Genomic DNA, 15,807 nt, shown 5'->3' on the forward strand with positions numbered 1-15,807 from the left:
ATTATGAGTATTCCACCGTACAATTTTGTGTGGCCTAGATTTACTTATTTCCACATATCACTAAAAATGTATAATCCCATATTTATATAAATTTCACGCTGGTATTAGCTGTGCAGAATAGTACTGTTGATACTCAAAACACATTATTGAAACCTCGCCTTGATTATTAAGTTCAGGGAAAAGGACATTACACAATTGGAATTATTAGGATGTAACTATGTTGAACTATAAATTGGTGCAAACTCAGGCGGGTGAAACATAGCTTCATAGTAAACATTCCGTGCGAAGATGTGTCACCAAACGTGTATCGTTCATATAATGAATAAATTAATCAGTTAGTAGCAGTGTCAACTGCCACAGCTGCTTTGTTTCTCTTCTTGAGTATAGCGTAAAGGATGGCCCCAACGCTCCCCGTCAGTACCACCAAGGTAAAAATGACACCAATAGCAGCACCAACACCAAGTTGGACACCAGAGCTTTCCACTATTTCAGTTTTTATTAATTGCTACTACGCGAGGCCGTGTGGAATTATCTTATAACAAATTCCATAGTGATCCATTGACGTACCAGATAAACACGTAGCGCAGCTAACACCATCTTCTTTGCACGTCGAACAGTTCATAGCCTTACCGCACTTGCATTCGGAAGATATGTAAATACCACATGTATCAGCCTTCCCGTCATTGCAGTACTGACCGGTTTCGAGATTTCCGCACATCGGCTCACAGATACCAGCGATGGTGGTTACAAAGTTAGACTTATCACATATGAGGCAGAAATCTTTACTTTAACAGTATATGCATCCTGTGGGACAGGGTGTGCATCTCCTCGTTGGAATATTACAAAAACTTCCCCTCGCTTACGCGCAGTCAATATTATGCACACATGCATTATGACAGGTATTGGTATCCTTATTTAACGTATGCGCCTGCACGCAACGGAGACACTTCTAGTTCTCATCACACTCGAAGCATGCATGAAGGCACTTCGTGTGTGGGACTTTCTACCCATCCTTTTCCAGAAGGACGTGAGTACATTTTCCATTAGCACACTCTACACAGTTTTTGGTAGGAGTATTATCGGCGCAATAGCATGATTGACCAAAGATCATATCGTTGTTGCACGGCACGCACTACACGGAGTAAGATCCAGTGGAAGGGCAAAAATATCCAGCTTTGCAGCCATTATTGGCTACTGAACAAGTTCCAGACTCCTAGAGAGTTATAGCTCTAGGAACACATAGATAACCCTTAGACTCATAGCCTTCTATGCACAACTGGCATCTTCCGCTGTTATCCTTTTAGAATGTAGTAAGGCACTTGTCACAGGTGGTTCCATCTTTTGTACATGTTGCGCAGTTTATTGCCGAACCACACTTGCACTGGGTGCTGATATCCTCGACACATGGAGTAGGGCTATCATACAAACAGTATTAGCCATTTTTGAGGGTCCCGCATCCTGCTATGCAGCTTCCGTCGATAGTCAGAAGATCTTCTTTCTATAAGCAGGATATGCAGACATCGGTAGATATACATACCAAGCAAAATTCATCGCATGCCTCGCATCGGCTGGAAAATTAATTGCAGAAATAACCCTGGGGAATCTTGCAGTCATCGTTGGTAATGCAGGCGGGGATGCAATCTTGGCTGATGGTGTCGAATATGTACTGTTCCTGGCACTTTGTACAGACGTAGATAGAGTCACAGAGCTCACAGCCTTTGGCGCATTATTGGCACGTATTCTCCTGCAGGAAATGACCAGGAAGGCATTCCACGCAATCATCACCATCGCATTTGGAGCAGCCCTTGATCTCGTGATATCTCTTACAGCTGCACCCCTGCCCCGGCGTGACGCCAGTGGAGCAGAACTTACAAAACACCTCAGTGCCGCTGGTCGCGGGACAGAACTGCCCGGCGTAGCAGTAGTTCGCGGTACTCGTGCACGTGGAGGAGTTGCCCATTTTATAATTGGTACGCGATTCGAAACCACAGTATAGGCGTATATTGTGGCGTGGGAGTTTCCGGCGTGGGAGATGATTTGGAATTGGGGCGGTAATACGCGCGCAGCTAATTAGAATACTTACGCGCACCGTAGTTCCCGCACGTACAGGCTCTGTTAGAGTAATTTTGTATACTCGCCAGATGCGCAATGCTTCGGCAGAATATCTGCAGCGGCTGCCAGATTCTTGGAAGCGAAAAACAGCCGGCCATATAAGGATAGTATCCGAATTCAATACTTGCATTTGTGGTTCAGTAGAAACTATCGGCCAATAAATCCCAACGAAAATGGCAGGATCTGTGCACGCTCATACTGGTAGGGTAGATCACACAACCAATTTAACTTGAAATAACATATTCTAATAGACACCACAAATTTAATTTATTAAATATTGCTCATTCTTCAGGTTAATATTTACCTATTTCTTATGATTCTTTTTTCTTAATATAATCAGTAGGTAAATAAGGGTATGTTAATAGTAACTATTATCGTCAATAAATCAAAGAAATTCTTATATAATATATATTGACATTATAAATCAAAGAGTATAAAATAATATGCAGATTAATTAAAAGAATTTATACAGAAAAGAATTAGCATTTTGAGATAATAGTTCAGGATATTAATTAAGATGAATACGTAGCATACTATTAGTAAAAGAAACATCGACTTCTTAAAAATTGAGATGCATTATTTTTTCATGACAACAAATAAAATAGAATATATTAATCAAGATAATAATTTAACATAGTTAATTAGATGTTGCATTTATTTGTATCGATTCAGTATTAAGGGTATAAAAAATACACGAATTTAAACCGTGTTTTCAAAAATATTTACTAATAATAATAATAATAATATTATTATTATTATTATTATTATTATTATTATTATTATTATTATTATTATTATTATTATTATTATTATTATTATTATTATTATTATTATTATTATTATTATTATTATTATTTATTATTATTATTATTATTATTATTATTATTATTATTATTATTATTTTATTATTATTATTATTATTATTATTATTATTATTATTATTATTATTATTATTATTATTATTATTATTATTATTATTATTATTATTATTATTATTATTATTATTATTATTATTATTATTATTATTATTATTATTATTATTATTATATTATTATTATTATTATTATTATTATTATTATTATTATTATTATTATTATTATTATTATTATTATTATTATTATTATATTATTATTATTATTATTATTATTATTATTATTATTATTATTATTATTATTATATTATTATTATTATTATTATTATTATTATTATTATTATTATTATTATTATTATTATTATTATTATTATTATTATTATTATTATTATTATTATTATTATTATTATTATTATTATTATTATTATTATTATTATTATTATTATTATTATTATTATTTTGTCAAAATCTATCTTTACTATTATAAGATATAATTTGCAGAACAAAGTCTTTTCCTAACATTAATTTACTATTAATTATAGAGTATTGTATATATTTGATATATTACTTTGGAAAAAATTGTTACTTGGTTCTGTATTAACTAATTATAATATAAATATTCTATATTCAATTTTTGAAATAATTTATATAATTAATTTTCTATACATGCAGACTAAAAATTATATTTTTAGTTTATCCTAGCTTCAATCTAAAGTTAATTATTTTTGTTTAATATTTTTTATACGCTCTTAACTAGAAATATTGCTATTACTTACTACATAAACAGAATGTTTTTATGCCAATTCAACACTTAAAGCGGTGATGTAAAAATCTTAATATATAGTTAGTATAACTAATCTAGAACCATCACCTATTAAGTGTTATGAATTTAATGATACCATTTCAAAAGTTTAGTCAAAATATACTGATGCTGGTACGACTAAACTAATAGAAGTTGCCTTTCAATTTTATTATGAAGGTATATTAACAATCTCATTTGATTCTATTCCTGATAATATTTTTTAACTTATGACTAAATTGTCTATTATATCTTATAATATGCTACTATAAGAACAATTGAAAGTATAATGAGAGTTTTCTGAAATAAGCAACACCCTTGTTAATACATCAAATTGGTGGAGCCATTTATAGCTGAACGATTCTAGAAGTGGACCAAGCTCGTACTTAAATCTATCAGGTGACCCAAATGATTGCTTAATCACGGATCCTTAAGTATTTATAGAATATAACACTGATAATAAATGGCATAATATCCCTATAGCTCCGCTTGCTGGTGCATCAACAGATTATGAAGGTTACAAATTACCGTTTATCCATTTACAAATCAAATTCTATCGCTTAAACTTTTCGGATTCAACTTTAGAAATTTAAACTTAAATAGACATTTTTAATATCTTTTAAATAGATAGATAAGTGCAAATTAGATTACTTATGTAATTTACTCAGGCCGGCTCAAGTCTAAAATAACAAATTTTCACGTACATTACGAATATAAGGTCATTAAGTGTAGAATGTTTAACTAAAATTAATCCTTTTGGAGTATTTAACTCTAACACAATCTCACTAACTGGAGATTTAACTCATTTTAAAGACTGTCAGATGGGAACAACATTTGTTAACTCAAGTGTTATTTTAATGTATAAATAGTATAATGATCATCGCCCATTTACTACTATTCTGAATATGGGTGTTATATTATTTATTTTACCTTAGAAAAATGAAACAGTATTGCTTGATATAAATTTCACAAATATATTAGCATTTATCACATTAATAGCAGAAGATGGCTCTGTTATTAGAAAGGAAGTAAAATATTTTAGAACTAAACTTTCTTGTTTTTATAACTTTATGACAGTGGTAGCCTATTTAGATACTTGTATTGTATTTTTTTCCAGTACAATCCCAAAAATGTGTGGATTTATATTTAGAAAAGGTCAAGACAAGAGTATAATAAGTTTTATAAATAACTCCTGCATCTTCCAGCTGTATGGTTCATCACGTTTTTGAATTCGATATGCCATTTAAATATGTTTATTACTTTAAAATTTGATTAAATGAGTTAAGTACATCTTAAAATTCAACTGACCCATTTTATCCGGGAAATTTTGCACAAAGTTAAAGACTATTTGTGGATAAACTTTAAACCTCTTTCCAACCATTGATTATAATTGACAACAAAGATTAATCATCATTTGCATATTCATGTGATATTGATTAGTTCAATATGATTTTTATATCTATTTTCCTAATCTTTGGATTAATTCTTATAATAGTTGCATCAAGTTCAATTATCATTATAATAAAAACAAACCAATGATTGAACTAAACCTACATTATCACAGGAGATTTTAATTTAATAAATAAACACATTCGTAAAATTATGTTTTAAACTAATTATAATGTGTATATATTTTATATAGCTAGATCGTAGTTACTATTATTATATAGTATACTCTGATTAATAATTAATAATCTTCATATTTAAAGCTCATATAATTTAACCTTAATAATACATAAAAATATAATTAATTTGTTTTATTTCTATTAAATTTATAGAACAAATCGTATAAAATTTAATTTTTAATATTTTTAATTATTATATATTTATATTCAGGTCTCTTTTAGGTATTTGTGCTTTATTTTTTCATATCCTATCATATATTTAAGTTACGTTGATGCTTTATCTAGATTACAATTAACTTCTCTATATGAGTATAAATAAAGAACACACGTGTAAATTATTTCGTTGATTTGTATTTCTCCTAAACATAAATTAGCTATTATTATGTTTTCAATTTTTGGAAACAAATACTAAGAACTAAACTATCAGTATTCTTAATTACTATACTAACTCAAATAAAAGCTTTTCTGCATAATTTTAAATATTCCTTCTTATATCCACATCATAATCACCACATAGAATTCTTGACTAAAATCACTATTTACTGAATTACGCCGTAATTAGTCTATATTTGTCATTCTGTAGTCTCCTAAAATTAGATGCCTGAAGTCCTAATTAATGTCTACGACTAATGCTGAACATCGAGTACTTCATACAGGACACTGTTTGCAGCGATAGTAAAAATGCAGTGAATCAACTCAGCGAGCTGTGCAGGACCTCAGTGCAGGAATCCTCCCTGGGAAGAATTCTTATTTACTTCTGCCTCGAATACGCCCACAAAAACTGTATTTCCACCGACACGATCTGCAGAGATAGCGGCATCTGTGGACCTGTAACTCGCTGTTTAGCCCGTTTACTCTGGCTGTGCGGCAAACTGTGGCAGAACACGGATCTGCCCCTGCTTCCTGCACACAAAATGCATTTTTGATGTCAACTGTGGAATGCGTCTATTGAAAGTTCTCTGCAACGACCTAGTATAGTATTGATTCGACGGCCTTCATAGCACAGTTTTAGCTAGCCGGTTCCCAACAGAATGTTCGGTTCCACACAGTGCTGGATGGGCTAAATAGTACGCGGTCGTTACAAAAAATGTGACGAAAACGGTTTCTGGCTGTGTTTAAATAACTTAGGGAGCTAAAATCACAGTAATACCAGGGGTAATATCTGTAGTTGGAAAGTGGAGTGTGATGATACAATATAATAGTATAGATGATGGTCAGAATACTCTGGGAATCACTGCAATTTGTGCTCTAAGGGGATGAACAGAGCCAACAGTGGGACTGAATATGATAATTCTTAATGTATAATAAATGATATAATTTGCAGTAGAACCGGTAAATGCGCTGGTTACGATTCTGAAACCAGTGAATGTGAAATTAAAACCCATAAGAAATAATTTCAGCATGCATAGTGGTGGACTGTGATTTTCATCTGAAAACAGACCTATGGGCCAGATTTGTGCAGTACATTAATAGGATTCTATTATGGGGGGAGCTACTGGTTCGAAAAAGATGGTTCATTGCTTTGTAATGCTTCTCGTCCGGCAACGTTTATTGATACAATGAAATCATGCATGGAGTTTCTGCTAGGGGTCCACTTTTCTGGTCCGTTAGTAAATCATGAATATCGATGGGCAAAGTGAATTATGGATGATACTCTGTACAATTGCCATAGAAAATGTCGGAATGCAGAATTCTGCTCTTACGATAATACAAATTAGCATCCATATATTGGGTGTAAAAGTTGTAAAACTGATAATCCCCAAGGTGGTGCAAAATGGATTTATTAGAACTTTGTTATTGGTGAAAAGGAATGTGATACTAAAGTTCGAGGTTAAGACCAATCCTGTAAATGCGTAACTACTTTAGTAAATGATAAACTATAATACAGTTAATGTAATTCTGACAGTGCACTAGTCGGTGAATCTTCCACTATTTGCAGAGGTGATACAAAATGGCTAAATGAGAGTGTTCTGATAGCAAGTGGACATTCGCACAGATCTGAAGCTCTAAGATTTGAAAATATAGGAAGTAATTGTGAGGATTGATATTTTTATATTCGCAAGTATAGCTTAAGCTGGCATACGTGTTTTCTCTCATATTATGAGAAAAACTGTAATCAGGAGATAAAATTCATTGGTAAGTGAAAGAAACATTTAATATTTGTATCAAGTTTGAGGATAATTAGAAACTCGTTACCGAAAACGAGTAATACGCAAAGTGATCATAAATTTTCTTACTATACTCTAATATTATATAATAATAGTATGATATTTATATTAACTTTATGTAATTCATGAACAGCTAGTCAAAGAATATGAATAGTTATGCCGAAGTTTTATTCGGTATTATGACCCTTGCGCTACTGTTTGAAATCTGTCACTACTTACCTATCAGTATCGTTAATCGCATATCATGAAAAAACCACACCCATTTGAAACCCCTCACTTCCTCCTGAGCATAATCAGCAGCCTTAATACCTTGAACCCGACGAACACTACTAATAAGACGACTAGCACCACAGGCAGCACCATGAACAACCACTTTCCTGAAATTCCAGACAGAAACTCAACAACCTTTACGTAGAACAGCCCGACGTCCCCCAAACCGCCCCCTACAATCTGACTAAAAAAGCTATCAATCAGAGGCAATTTAGCCATTTCCTAGACCGCATCCTCGTTGCAAAGATTGCCAGTGACGTAGTTTACCGTTGTAAAGTTCTCTGGGCAGACGCAAGTACCACGTTCAGCAGTACCGGGCAGGTTGCAATTGAACTGTTCAAGGTACTCGGGATCTGGTATAAAAGTCTCGCCAGTGGCTACCAGATAGTCATCTTCGCTGAGGCAGGAAAGTAAAGGCAGATACGCAATCAAGCCAACCGCGCACTCAGCCATCTCGCACCTGTTATCGACCCGCATGCTACTGTTAACGCATCCGGTGAAGCAACGCTTCCCATCTCTACTGTACCCAGCTTTCTCAGAGCAAAACTCGAGATCGGCCACCTGCCCGAACTTTATGTTGCCATCAAGCTCAATTTCCAGCACGTTCCCTTCCACCACCACTCTAAACTTCAGTTTCTGGGAGTAGAACTCAATTTCGTATACTAAAGTATTGCTTACTAGAGTTGACAGGGCGCGCTCGTAAACTTGAAATCCGTCTTCGTCGTAAATTTGAATGTTTTTGTTGAAATTCTTCGTTCCTTCTACGGTTAGAATCAAGTTTACGACTATCAGAGAGGTATTAAAATTCTTCGCTATTTATCCCAATATGGTGAAATACTCCGCTTCTTCTACCTCGGAAACCTTCTTGAAATCATCGAACGTGAGCTCGAAAATCGTCTGCGAAATAAGATCGCAGGACAGCAGAATGCGATCTTCTAGAATTTGAGAAGTCGTGCATTTTAAGCCAATTTTGTTTCTCTCAAACTGGTCCAAAAATCCTGGCTGGTAGCTGGGTAAGACGGTGTTCAAATCCGTTCGCAAACTACGCCAAGTATCCTCGCTTTAAGCAACCTGGGTCGCAACTAAATTTGAGACCGAAAACGACTTTCCGCTCCTTATTACTATATCATCAAAAATGAGGAAAGTTGGCTTTTGGCTGAGTATGAGCCGCCCTGTGATTCCGGGGACCGAGAACTGCGTCTGGCTGTCGTTCAGCTCGTACGACTCAAACTGGCACTTCAGCACTACCTTCTGGTCCACATTCTCGCTACCTTTGCAGAGCTAGAAGCTAAAAAGCTCAACCAGGTCGAATCCACGCTAATTGGGGCCGTCCGGAAAGCAAATTTGTGACGTGCATGGGACTGGGTAAGTGTATAGTTTGGAAGTCTCTTGGTACTGGGTATGCTGCTAGCACCCCTCGAGGAGAACCTAGTATACGGAGGTCTGTTGGGCAACGCAGGTTTTGAAATTTGGCTTAAAGTTGTTCTAGAGGGCTGGTGTGTTGAAAGAAAACTAGTAGTGTTGAGTGAAGTCGGTAGAAATTGTGGCAGTTTGGGAGGGTTATGGTGGCGGTTTCGTGATCCAGGAGATCTCGTGGGCGAGCGCAACGAGCATTTTTGTTATGATTGCCTTAAAATTATAGTCAAAAGTTCAAATGTATTTACTATTATATGTTTTGAAGGCACCTACAATAGGAGTGGAAAGGTTTTAAGATCTATAAATCTAAGGTGTTGGCGGCAATTGCGATGGAAAATACCTAGTGCGCGGTTTAGCGTATTGCATTGTTTCAATGTTCTGGTAGACTGCAGAGAGAGTACTCGGTTACATATGATAGAAGATACAAACTACTGCAAACCGCTTGCTTAAATAGCACTTATTTAAGCATACCATTGACCGCGCTGCTCCCGCTTCCATCCAAGGCCTCACGCATCATAATAAAATCCATAGATTATCACTCCACCACCTCTGATTCTCCTGCCAGCAGCAGCTCGGCCACCACATAGCAGTCGTCAAGTGCGCAGTGTATCGCTTCCTTTTTCCCTTTCTTGCTAAACGTCTTCCCCTGGTGTTTCACGTGGAAGTTGCAGTAGTGGAATTTTCTATGTGCTCCGTGGTATTCGCTTCTATCTTTGGTTAGGATGTCGTCGCTGTTCTGTATTTTTATGCCCAGCACCTGCTTCTCCAACTCTGGCCCTTTGGCCAGAATGTTCGGTTTTTCCACCTCACAGAAGTCCTCTAGAATCGTAACCCCGGAAAGCCCAGCGAGGGCAGCGCTGTCGAGCCTGCTAAAGCTATCGAAGAGCGTTCCTATCTCCCCGCTATGTATTCCTGTGGTCATCTTAGAGCAGTCCAGCTTGGTCATATTCCTAGCCATGAACAGCTAGCTGTCAGGCAGTCTCAGACACGCGGCTGAGGGCAGTACGATGTTCTGTATCGTGGCAACGATTCTCCGATTCTGGACGCGGACGGCGCCGAACTCAGAAATATGCGTCTTGCTGGGATCGAACCCACCTCCGCGAACCTACTATGTCGCGTACGCCTCGAAGTCCACGACTGTGAAATCTGGCTACACCGCCCGGCGTGGCTTGAAGGTGGCGCAAAGTGCCTTGGGGAGTTTAATAATAAGCTTCGACGAATCTTTGAAATGGTTTTACAGCTAGGTGGTCAGAAGCGATCGCTTCCCCTCCACAAACTTCATGCCCAGCGCTAAGTCGACCGTTGCTACACACTCGACGTCGTCGAGGGAGAGGACATGTTTCAAGTCCCCATCAGTGAAGCCTTGATGCACAAAGTCGCAACGCGCTGTTTCTACTGCTTCGAGGTCGAGTGGGGCGTCGTGAACCAGATTTTTTGAGGAAATGGCTTCGATTTGGGTGACCTAGAGGTTCTCGAAAATGCCCTGGAGGAGGTTCAACGCGAGCGTCGCCTGTACCTGCAGCACCTGGGCGTCCTAGTATATCTTGGTAACCTGGGCGATCTGCTTGAGGGTTACCAGGGCTGCCTCGGGGAGCTGGAAGTAGCGGAAGCAGACTGTGGGTATCATTTGAAGCGAATGGGAAGGAGCGAAGCGGGTGCATATCATAATGCAAATGCACACGAATGCGTAAAATTCGACACCTATGGGATTTGAACCCATGCGCACAACGTGCAAAAGATTTCTAGTCTTTCGCCTTAACCACTCGGCCAAAGTGTCATAACAAATTTATGAAGCTCACTACAGCATCATCCTCACGCCCACGACCACGCTTAGCCCCCAGCCGACCAGCAGCGGGGCGAACAGGAACATGTACAGTCCGGCGCATGCGATCTGGCAGGCCCCACGCTGGCAGCATTCGCCAAGGCAGCAACACGCGCCGGCATACAGCCCGCACCCAGGTATCAGGACGTTGAGGCACCCCGCGCACCGCTGGCACTCCGCATAGTATGGTGTCTTGCATCGGCACAGCACATCATTCTATGATAGGTAGCACGGCGGGTCTATTTCTATTGGGTTCTCAACAGTCATCAACAGCGTTAGCAGTGTTAGTACCTCGTGGGAATCATATTTAGCATTCCTCTTATTTTATATTAAACTGCGGAATCTGGTTGCAATAGTTAGTTATCGGCGTGTGAAACTTATGCAAGGATTTACTCTACTGAGCAAAATGTTAGAATAGTTCTTCTCACTATCTGAATATAAAATATAGTTCGTCGTCGGCTCGGCGACAATATAGTTGCCTATTCAACCAGACATATCATCTAATTTTAATATTCTCAGTTAAGAGTCAGTGCTAAATTCTAAACTGAAGTCGTGTAGGTCACTCAATTGACTCTATTGGTCGGAGTCGGTAAATATTGCGCATAATACATCTTGATAAAATACTCACCGCTATATAGGCATCTCAAAGTATCCATAGAGGCTGCTATTTATATAATTATGTCATACTATACGATACCAACATTAATCACGAGCAAGTTAACCTTCACTCTAATCAAAATGCATTGTGCGCTGACCTTCCTGAAAACGTGATGGTCGAGTTGTCAATCAACATGTATGGAATTACCTAACTGCCATATTAACAATTATATTAAACATCTTTGAGTATAGCAGAGCTTTCACGGATTACTTTTGCGATGCCTTCCCTGCGGTAACTGATAAAATTTATATGTATACCTCGTACCTACGCATCTGCACGTCTGGGGAGGTTATCTCGCCTTAATTTGAAAGCTTCCTAGTAATAAACTCTAATATCAGGATTAACGACTTCCATAATTCCACCACACATATTTTCTTAGATACAGTATATACGACACTGTGGCCGAATAGATAATATGAATTCCACATAAAACTAGCATCTGGGGCGTATATTACGTATATTTAGGAGCTCTCTGGATGTGAATGGCATCTGGTTCCAGGTACACCTCAACACCTTTGTGTATGCAAATTAGTAGCAGTAGCTAACGTTTAGCTCGAGCATTCTCTATTTAGGCAATCACCTATTTCTAAAGTGGTGAATCGCGTTTATCTGCAACCAAAACGCTAACTTAGTGCACTTTGAACACGAAATATACGAAATACTTCTGAACAATGTGCCAGATATTATATAGTATGCGGCGGTAGGCTTTTTGACCGCACGGTTTCGTTTGAGCATCATGTTTGACATTCACTATATGAAGATTAGATGCAGAGCTTTGGCGATATAACACTACTGGAACTGACTTGGCTCCTAAAATGGAGCATCCCTCTCGCATAATTCTCTATCACGAGCCCGTGTAGCAAAAGTAACTGATCTAACTTAGGGGAATCAATTATATAACCATAGCAAGGACCTGCAAGAGGATAGTGCGCGGGCAATTGTGCGATGGGGTGGTTTTTGATATTTTTTCGCATGAAAAAGATGGCAGCGTAGTGTCCCATTATAAATACGTTACTCAAATCTGGCGACCCTGCTGGACCAGACTTACTGGATGAGTCTATTATGGTATGCATCAGAATACTGCCATCTGCAGCAATGAACACTAGAGGAATTATGAAGGTGTTTTTGTACCACTAAGCTTAAGATAGTACGAGATAGTACGGAAAAGTAAAACTGGAGCGAATAGTGCAAAACTAGTGTTCAAGTTCTACCAAAAATACTTCTTAATGATAGCAACTATTGTTAATAAGTACTGCAGTATCGGCATTGACTTTATACCGCAGGTGGTTTAAACTAGAGCAGCATAACTGTATTTAGTATAGAAACTATTTTACTCACTACTGGCACTAACCTTGCGACCTTTGGCGTATATATGTCATGTCTATTGACCAAACTGTACAGGAAAGATCGGAGAAAGCGGTCGGGTAAGAAAATTTAGTATACGAACTAAGGTGTCTGAGTTATTTTATGGAATTCGAAAATATTGGCTACTAACAAAATATGGGTGTTTTACCAGAAAATATGTTTTTAATAAACTACTACTAGCAGCAGTAAAGTTAATCAATCTACTCGCAATTTTAACTTCAGTGCTTGTAAAAATAGTAATTCCAATACTAGTATCACATCGGCTGCGTTCAAACCCTGTCGGAATCATAACAGTTGTTACCATATCACAGTAAGCAAACTGCCCCATCCCCAACGCATTGAAACTAGCATGGTGCAAAGTGTAACTTTACTGTCTAGCTTACATGCGCTATGTATATTTTTCTAGCGCTCACATAAACTATACAGAGAACGGAGCAGGGAAATAGATTTGATTATATCTGCCAGCCGCATACAAATGATGCTGCAATAGGGCTGACACATGCGTGCTTAGCATCCATGCGATACCTACTTGGAGCTAGATTCTACTCCTAAGTGGATCCGCTATCTTTCATAGTCTCAACTGAAGTTGTGCAAACTATAGTATTATTTTTGCATATGAGCTGATTGAGCTGGTCACAGCCCCTTCGGCAGATATTTGTGTATAATACTAAAAACCTTAAGTACCACATGTGCCTGTCGCATCCGCCAACGAAATATAATTCACTCTACAGCTCCCTAGACTCTATGCAAAATAAAAATCAGAAATCTAGCATATTCAGTCTACGCCATTAAGTTCGCTAACTTTAGGAAACCTCGCGAAAGCCACGACATTTACAATATTTTTACCCTACCATATCCCTATCAGGTCATCATTCTGCGTAGTAGCTATCCATCTTCAACCCCTAGAAATCGTTCGATTTCGTGCGCTGACTTATAGAAACCGTCCTCGAAGACAGAATAGAGTTCCGCCGTGTCGGGATACCCCGCTAGCGGAGCTGGTAAACTGCAATAGCACATACTTAGAACACTGCAACCGCAACGAGAACCACAATGGCTACCACCATTCCGCATTCCCTGGTCCCCCATTTCGGCAACAAGCTTACGCATTGCAGCTCCAGATAGTCAAATCGTTCTCCCTTCCTGCAGCTAACATCAATACAGGTCCCGTGTACAATCTAGAACCTGTTCATGCACTCGATGCAGAAATCACCTATCAGTGCGTTCGGGTCTTTGCATGAGCTGCAGTTGGCCGTGGAATCGAGGCGCGAGCTGAAGCACTAACACACCTGACCATCACAAAACCCCCGCTCTGCGCACTCGGTCCCGCCGGTGATGCAGCCCTGGAAAACGCACTTGCGGCCGATGAGTACATGGTTCTCCAGACATGACGCGCAGGCCCTTCCGCCGTCGAAATTAGGGTCGTAGCACGCACACTACCCTATTTCCAAGCAGACTCCCCTGCCGCTGCAGATAGTTGGACCTGCAACGCACGCTGCTGGTCGGCACTCCAAGTTGGGCTCAGGGCCGAAGAACACCGAGTTTTGAACGCAGGCTAGGCATCGTGATACTGAGGAGTTATAGGGGTACTCGGTGCAGGGTTGACAGGAAAACACCCCGGGTGGCACGGCAGCGTTACTGACAAATAGGCACTCCGCGCGGCCCGCGCAGTCACCGAAAACAGTCTCGCAGTCGTTCTATACACACGTTAAATCCATATCAGAGTGCTACTTATAGCCGCGTTTGCACTAGCAGAAGAAGCCTGATGTCCCATCTTCGCAGCTCATTTTGGAAGGTGAGATATTATGAATGTTATATCGAAGAAATAGGATGTATTCGCGATCCATAGCATTAGTATTATATGATAATTAATATATTATTTTAAAATAGCTTTACTTCCGATTTAGACGAAATTATCCGAAATAGTAGATGGAATAAAAATAGTATCACTTGACTATTATAGGTAACCACATATCGAACTATCTACTTTGAAAGAGTATTGAGGAAACGGTATAGCTCATAGTAATTATAAAAGATGCAATTTACAATTATTGCGTTGACAATACTGGGAAACACGGTCTTGCTGCCGCGATCTTATAACTAAAGTTTCTATAACCGCAATTTTTAAATAATGAGACGCTGGATTCTGTGTTGTAATCTGGAAAATACGTTATTTGCAGCATTTCTCCTCGAATGCAATATTTATGTAGCCAAATCGAAAGTATATGTCTTGGTTATCTATCAAACCAACCTACAGTCGAGAGCTAAGGAAACTTTTGGGCAGTAATACTTATCAGTCCGTGATGATAATAATCGGTAGTCGTTATAGTATTTGTAAATTTAATGATAAGGATACACCATAGTAACGGAACGAGGAAAGGTCATGCATATGTGGTGTTGTATAATGTATATTTTTGAATAATATATTTTTTGAAGCTTATTATTTTAGTTAGTAGCTGATATATAGTTTTACTTCTATTTAACTTATAAAAAATGATTTAAATGAAGTTTTTTATAATTTTTAATATATTCTAACTAGCATTTTTAAAAATTATCTTCTAGCAAATATAGCATGACACTTTACAAAAGGAGTTAAGATAATTATGTAAATTTTTATTAATTATTTTATTCTTTAGTCATAATTATTATTTTACTTTTTAGTAAATATTAAAATCATATTTAACTCATTAGAAATCTAAGTGCA

The 15,807-nt window shown here is 37.7% G+C and overlaps 5 protein-coding genes and 1 non-coding gene across 6 annotated transcripts; all 6 read right to left on the minus strand. All coding sequences in view use genetic code 6, as the record gives it.

Annotated features, from left to right (window-relative positions):
* Nucleotides 1-331: 331 nt before the first annotated feature.
* SS50377_25913 (Cysteine-rich membrane protein 2) lies at nt 332-2,242 on the minus strand (the record flags this gene model as incomplete). The annotated part of the gene is made up of 1 exon (XM_067909739.1): nt 332-2,242. The coding sequence occupies one exon, from the start codon at nt 2,240-2,242 to the stop codon at nt 332-334; it is 1,911 nt and encodes a 636-aa protein (XP_067762495.1).
* A 5,606-nt stretch (nt 2,243-7,848) lies between these two features.
* SS50377_25914 (uncharacterized protein) lies at nt 7,849-9,459 on the minus strand (the record flags this gene model as incomplete). The annotated part of the gene is made up of 1 exon (XM_067909740.1): nt 7,849-9,459. One exon carries the CDS (start codon nt 9,457-9,459, stop codon nt 7,849-7,851), a length of 1,611 nt encoding a protein of 536 aa, XP_067762496.1.
* A 337-nt stretch (nt 9,460-9,796) lies between these two features.
* SS50377_25915 (uncharacterized protein) lies at nt 9,797-10,888 on the minus strand (the record flags this gene model as incomplete). The annotated part of the gene is made up of 1 exon (XM_067909741.1): nt 9,797-10,888. The coding sequence occupies one exon, from the start codon at nt 10,886-10,888 to the stop codon at nt 9,797-9,799; it is 1,092 nt and encodes a 363-aa protein (XP_067762497.1).
* Nucleotides 10,889-10,956: 68 nt separating this feature from the next.
* Nucleotides 10,957-11,038, minus strand: SS50377_t20105. Its single transcript has one exon. It is a non-coding gene; the product is annotated as a tRNA-Ser (tRNA).
* Nucleotides 11,039-11,056: 18 nt separating this feature from the next.
* SS50377_25916 (Cysteine-rich membrane protein 2) lies at nt 11,057-11,350 on the minus strand (the record flags this gene model as incomplete). Its single annotated transcript, XM_067909742.1, has 1 exon — nt 11,057-11,350. One exon carries the CDS (start codon nt 11,348-11,350, stop codon nt 11,057-11,059), a length of 294 nt encoding a protein of 97 aa, XP_067762498.1.
* Nucleotides 11,351-13,975: 2,625 nt separating this feature from the next.
* Nucleotides 13,976-14,890, minus strand: SS50377_25917 (Cysteine-rich membrane protein 2; the record flags this gene model as incomplete). Its single annotated transcript, XM_067909743.1, has 1 exon — nt 13,976-14,890. The coding sequence occupies one exon, from the start codon at nt 14,888-14,890 to the stop codon at nt 13,976-13,978; it is 915 nt and encodes a 304-aa protein (XP_067762499.1).
* Nucleotides 14,891-15,807: the final 917 nt, after the last annotated feature.

The sequence above is a fragment of the Spironucleus salmonicida genome, chromosome 6 (genome assembly GCF_000497125.1).
Source record: "Spironucleus salmonicida strain ATCC 50377 chromosome 6, whole genome shotgun sequence".
NCBI lineage: Eukaryota > Fornicata > Diplomonadida > Hexamitidae > Spironucleus > Spironucleus salmonicida.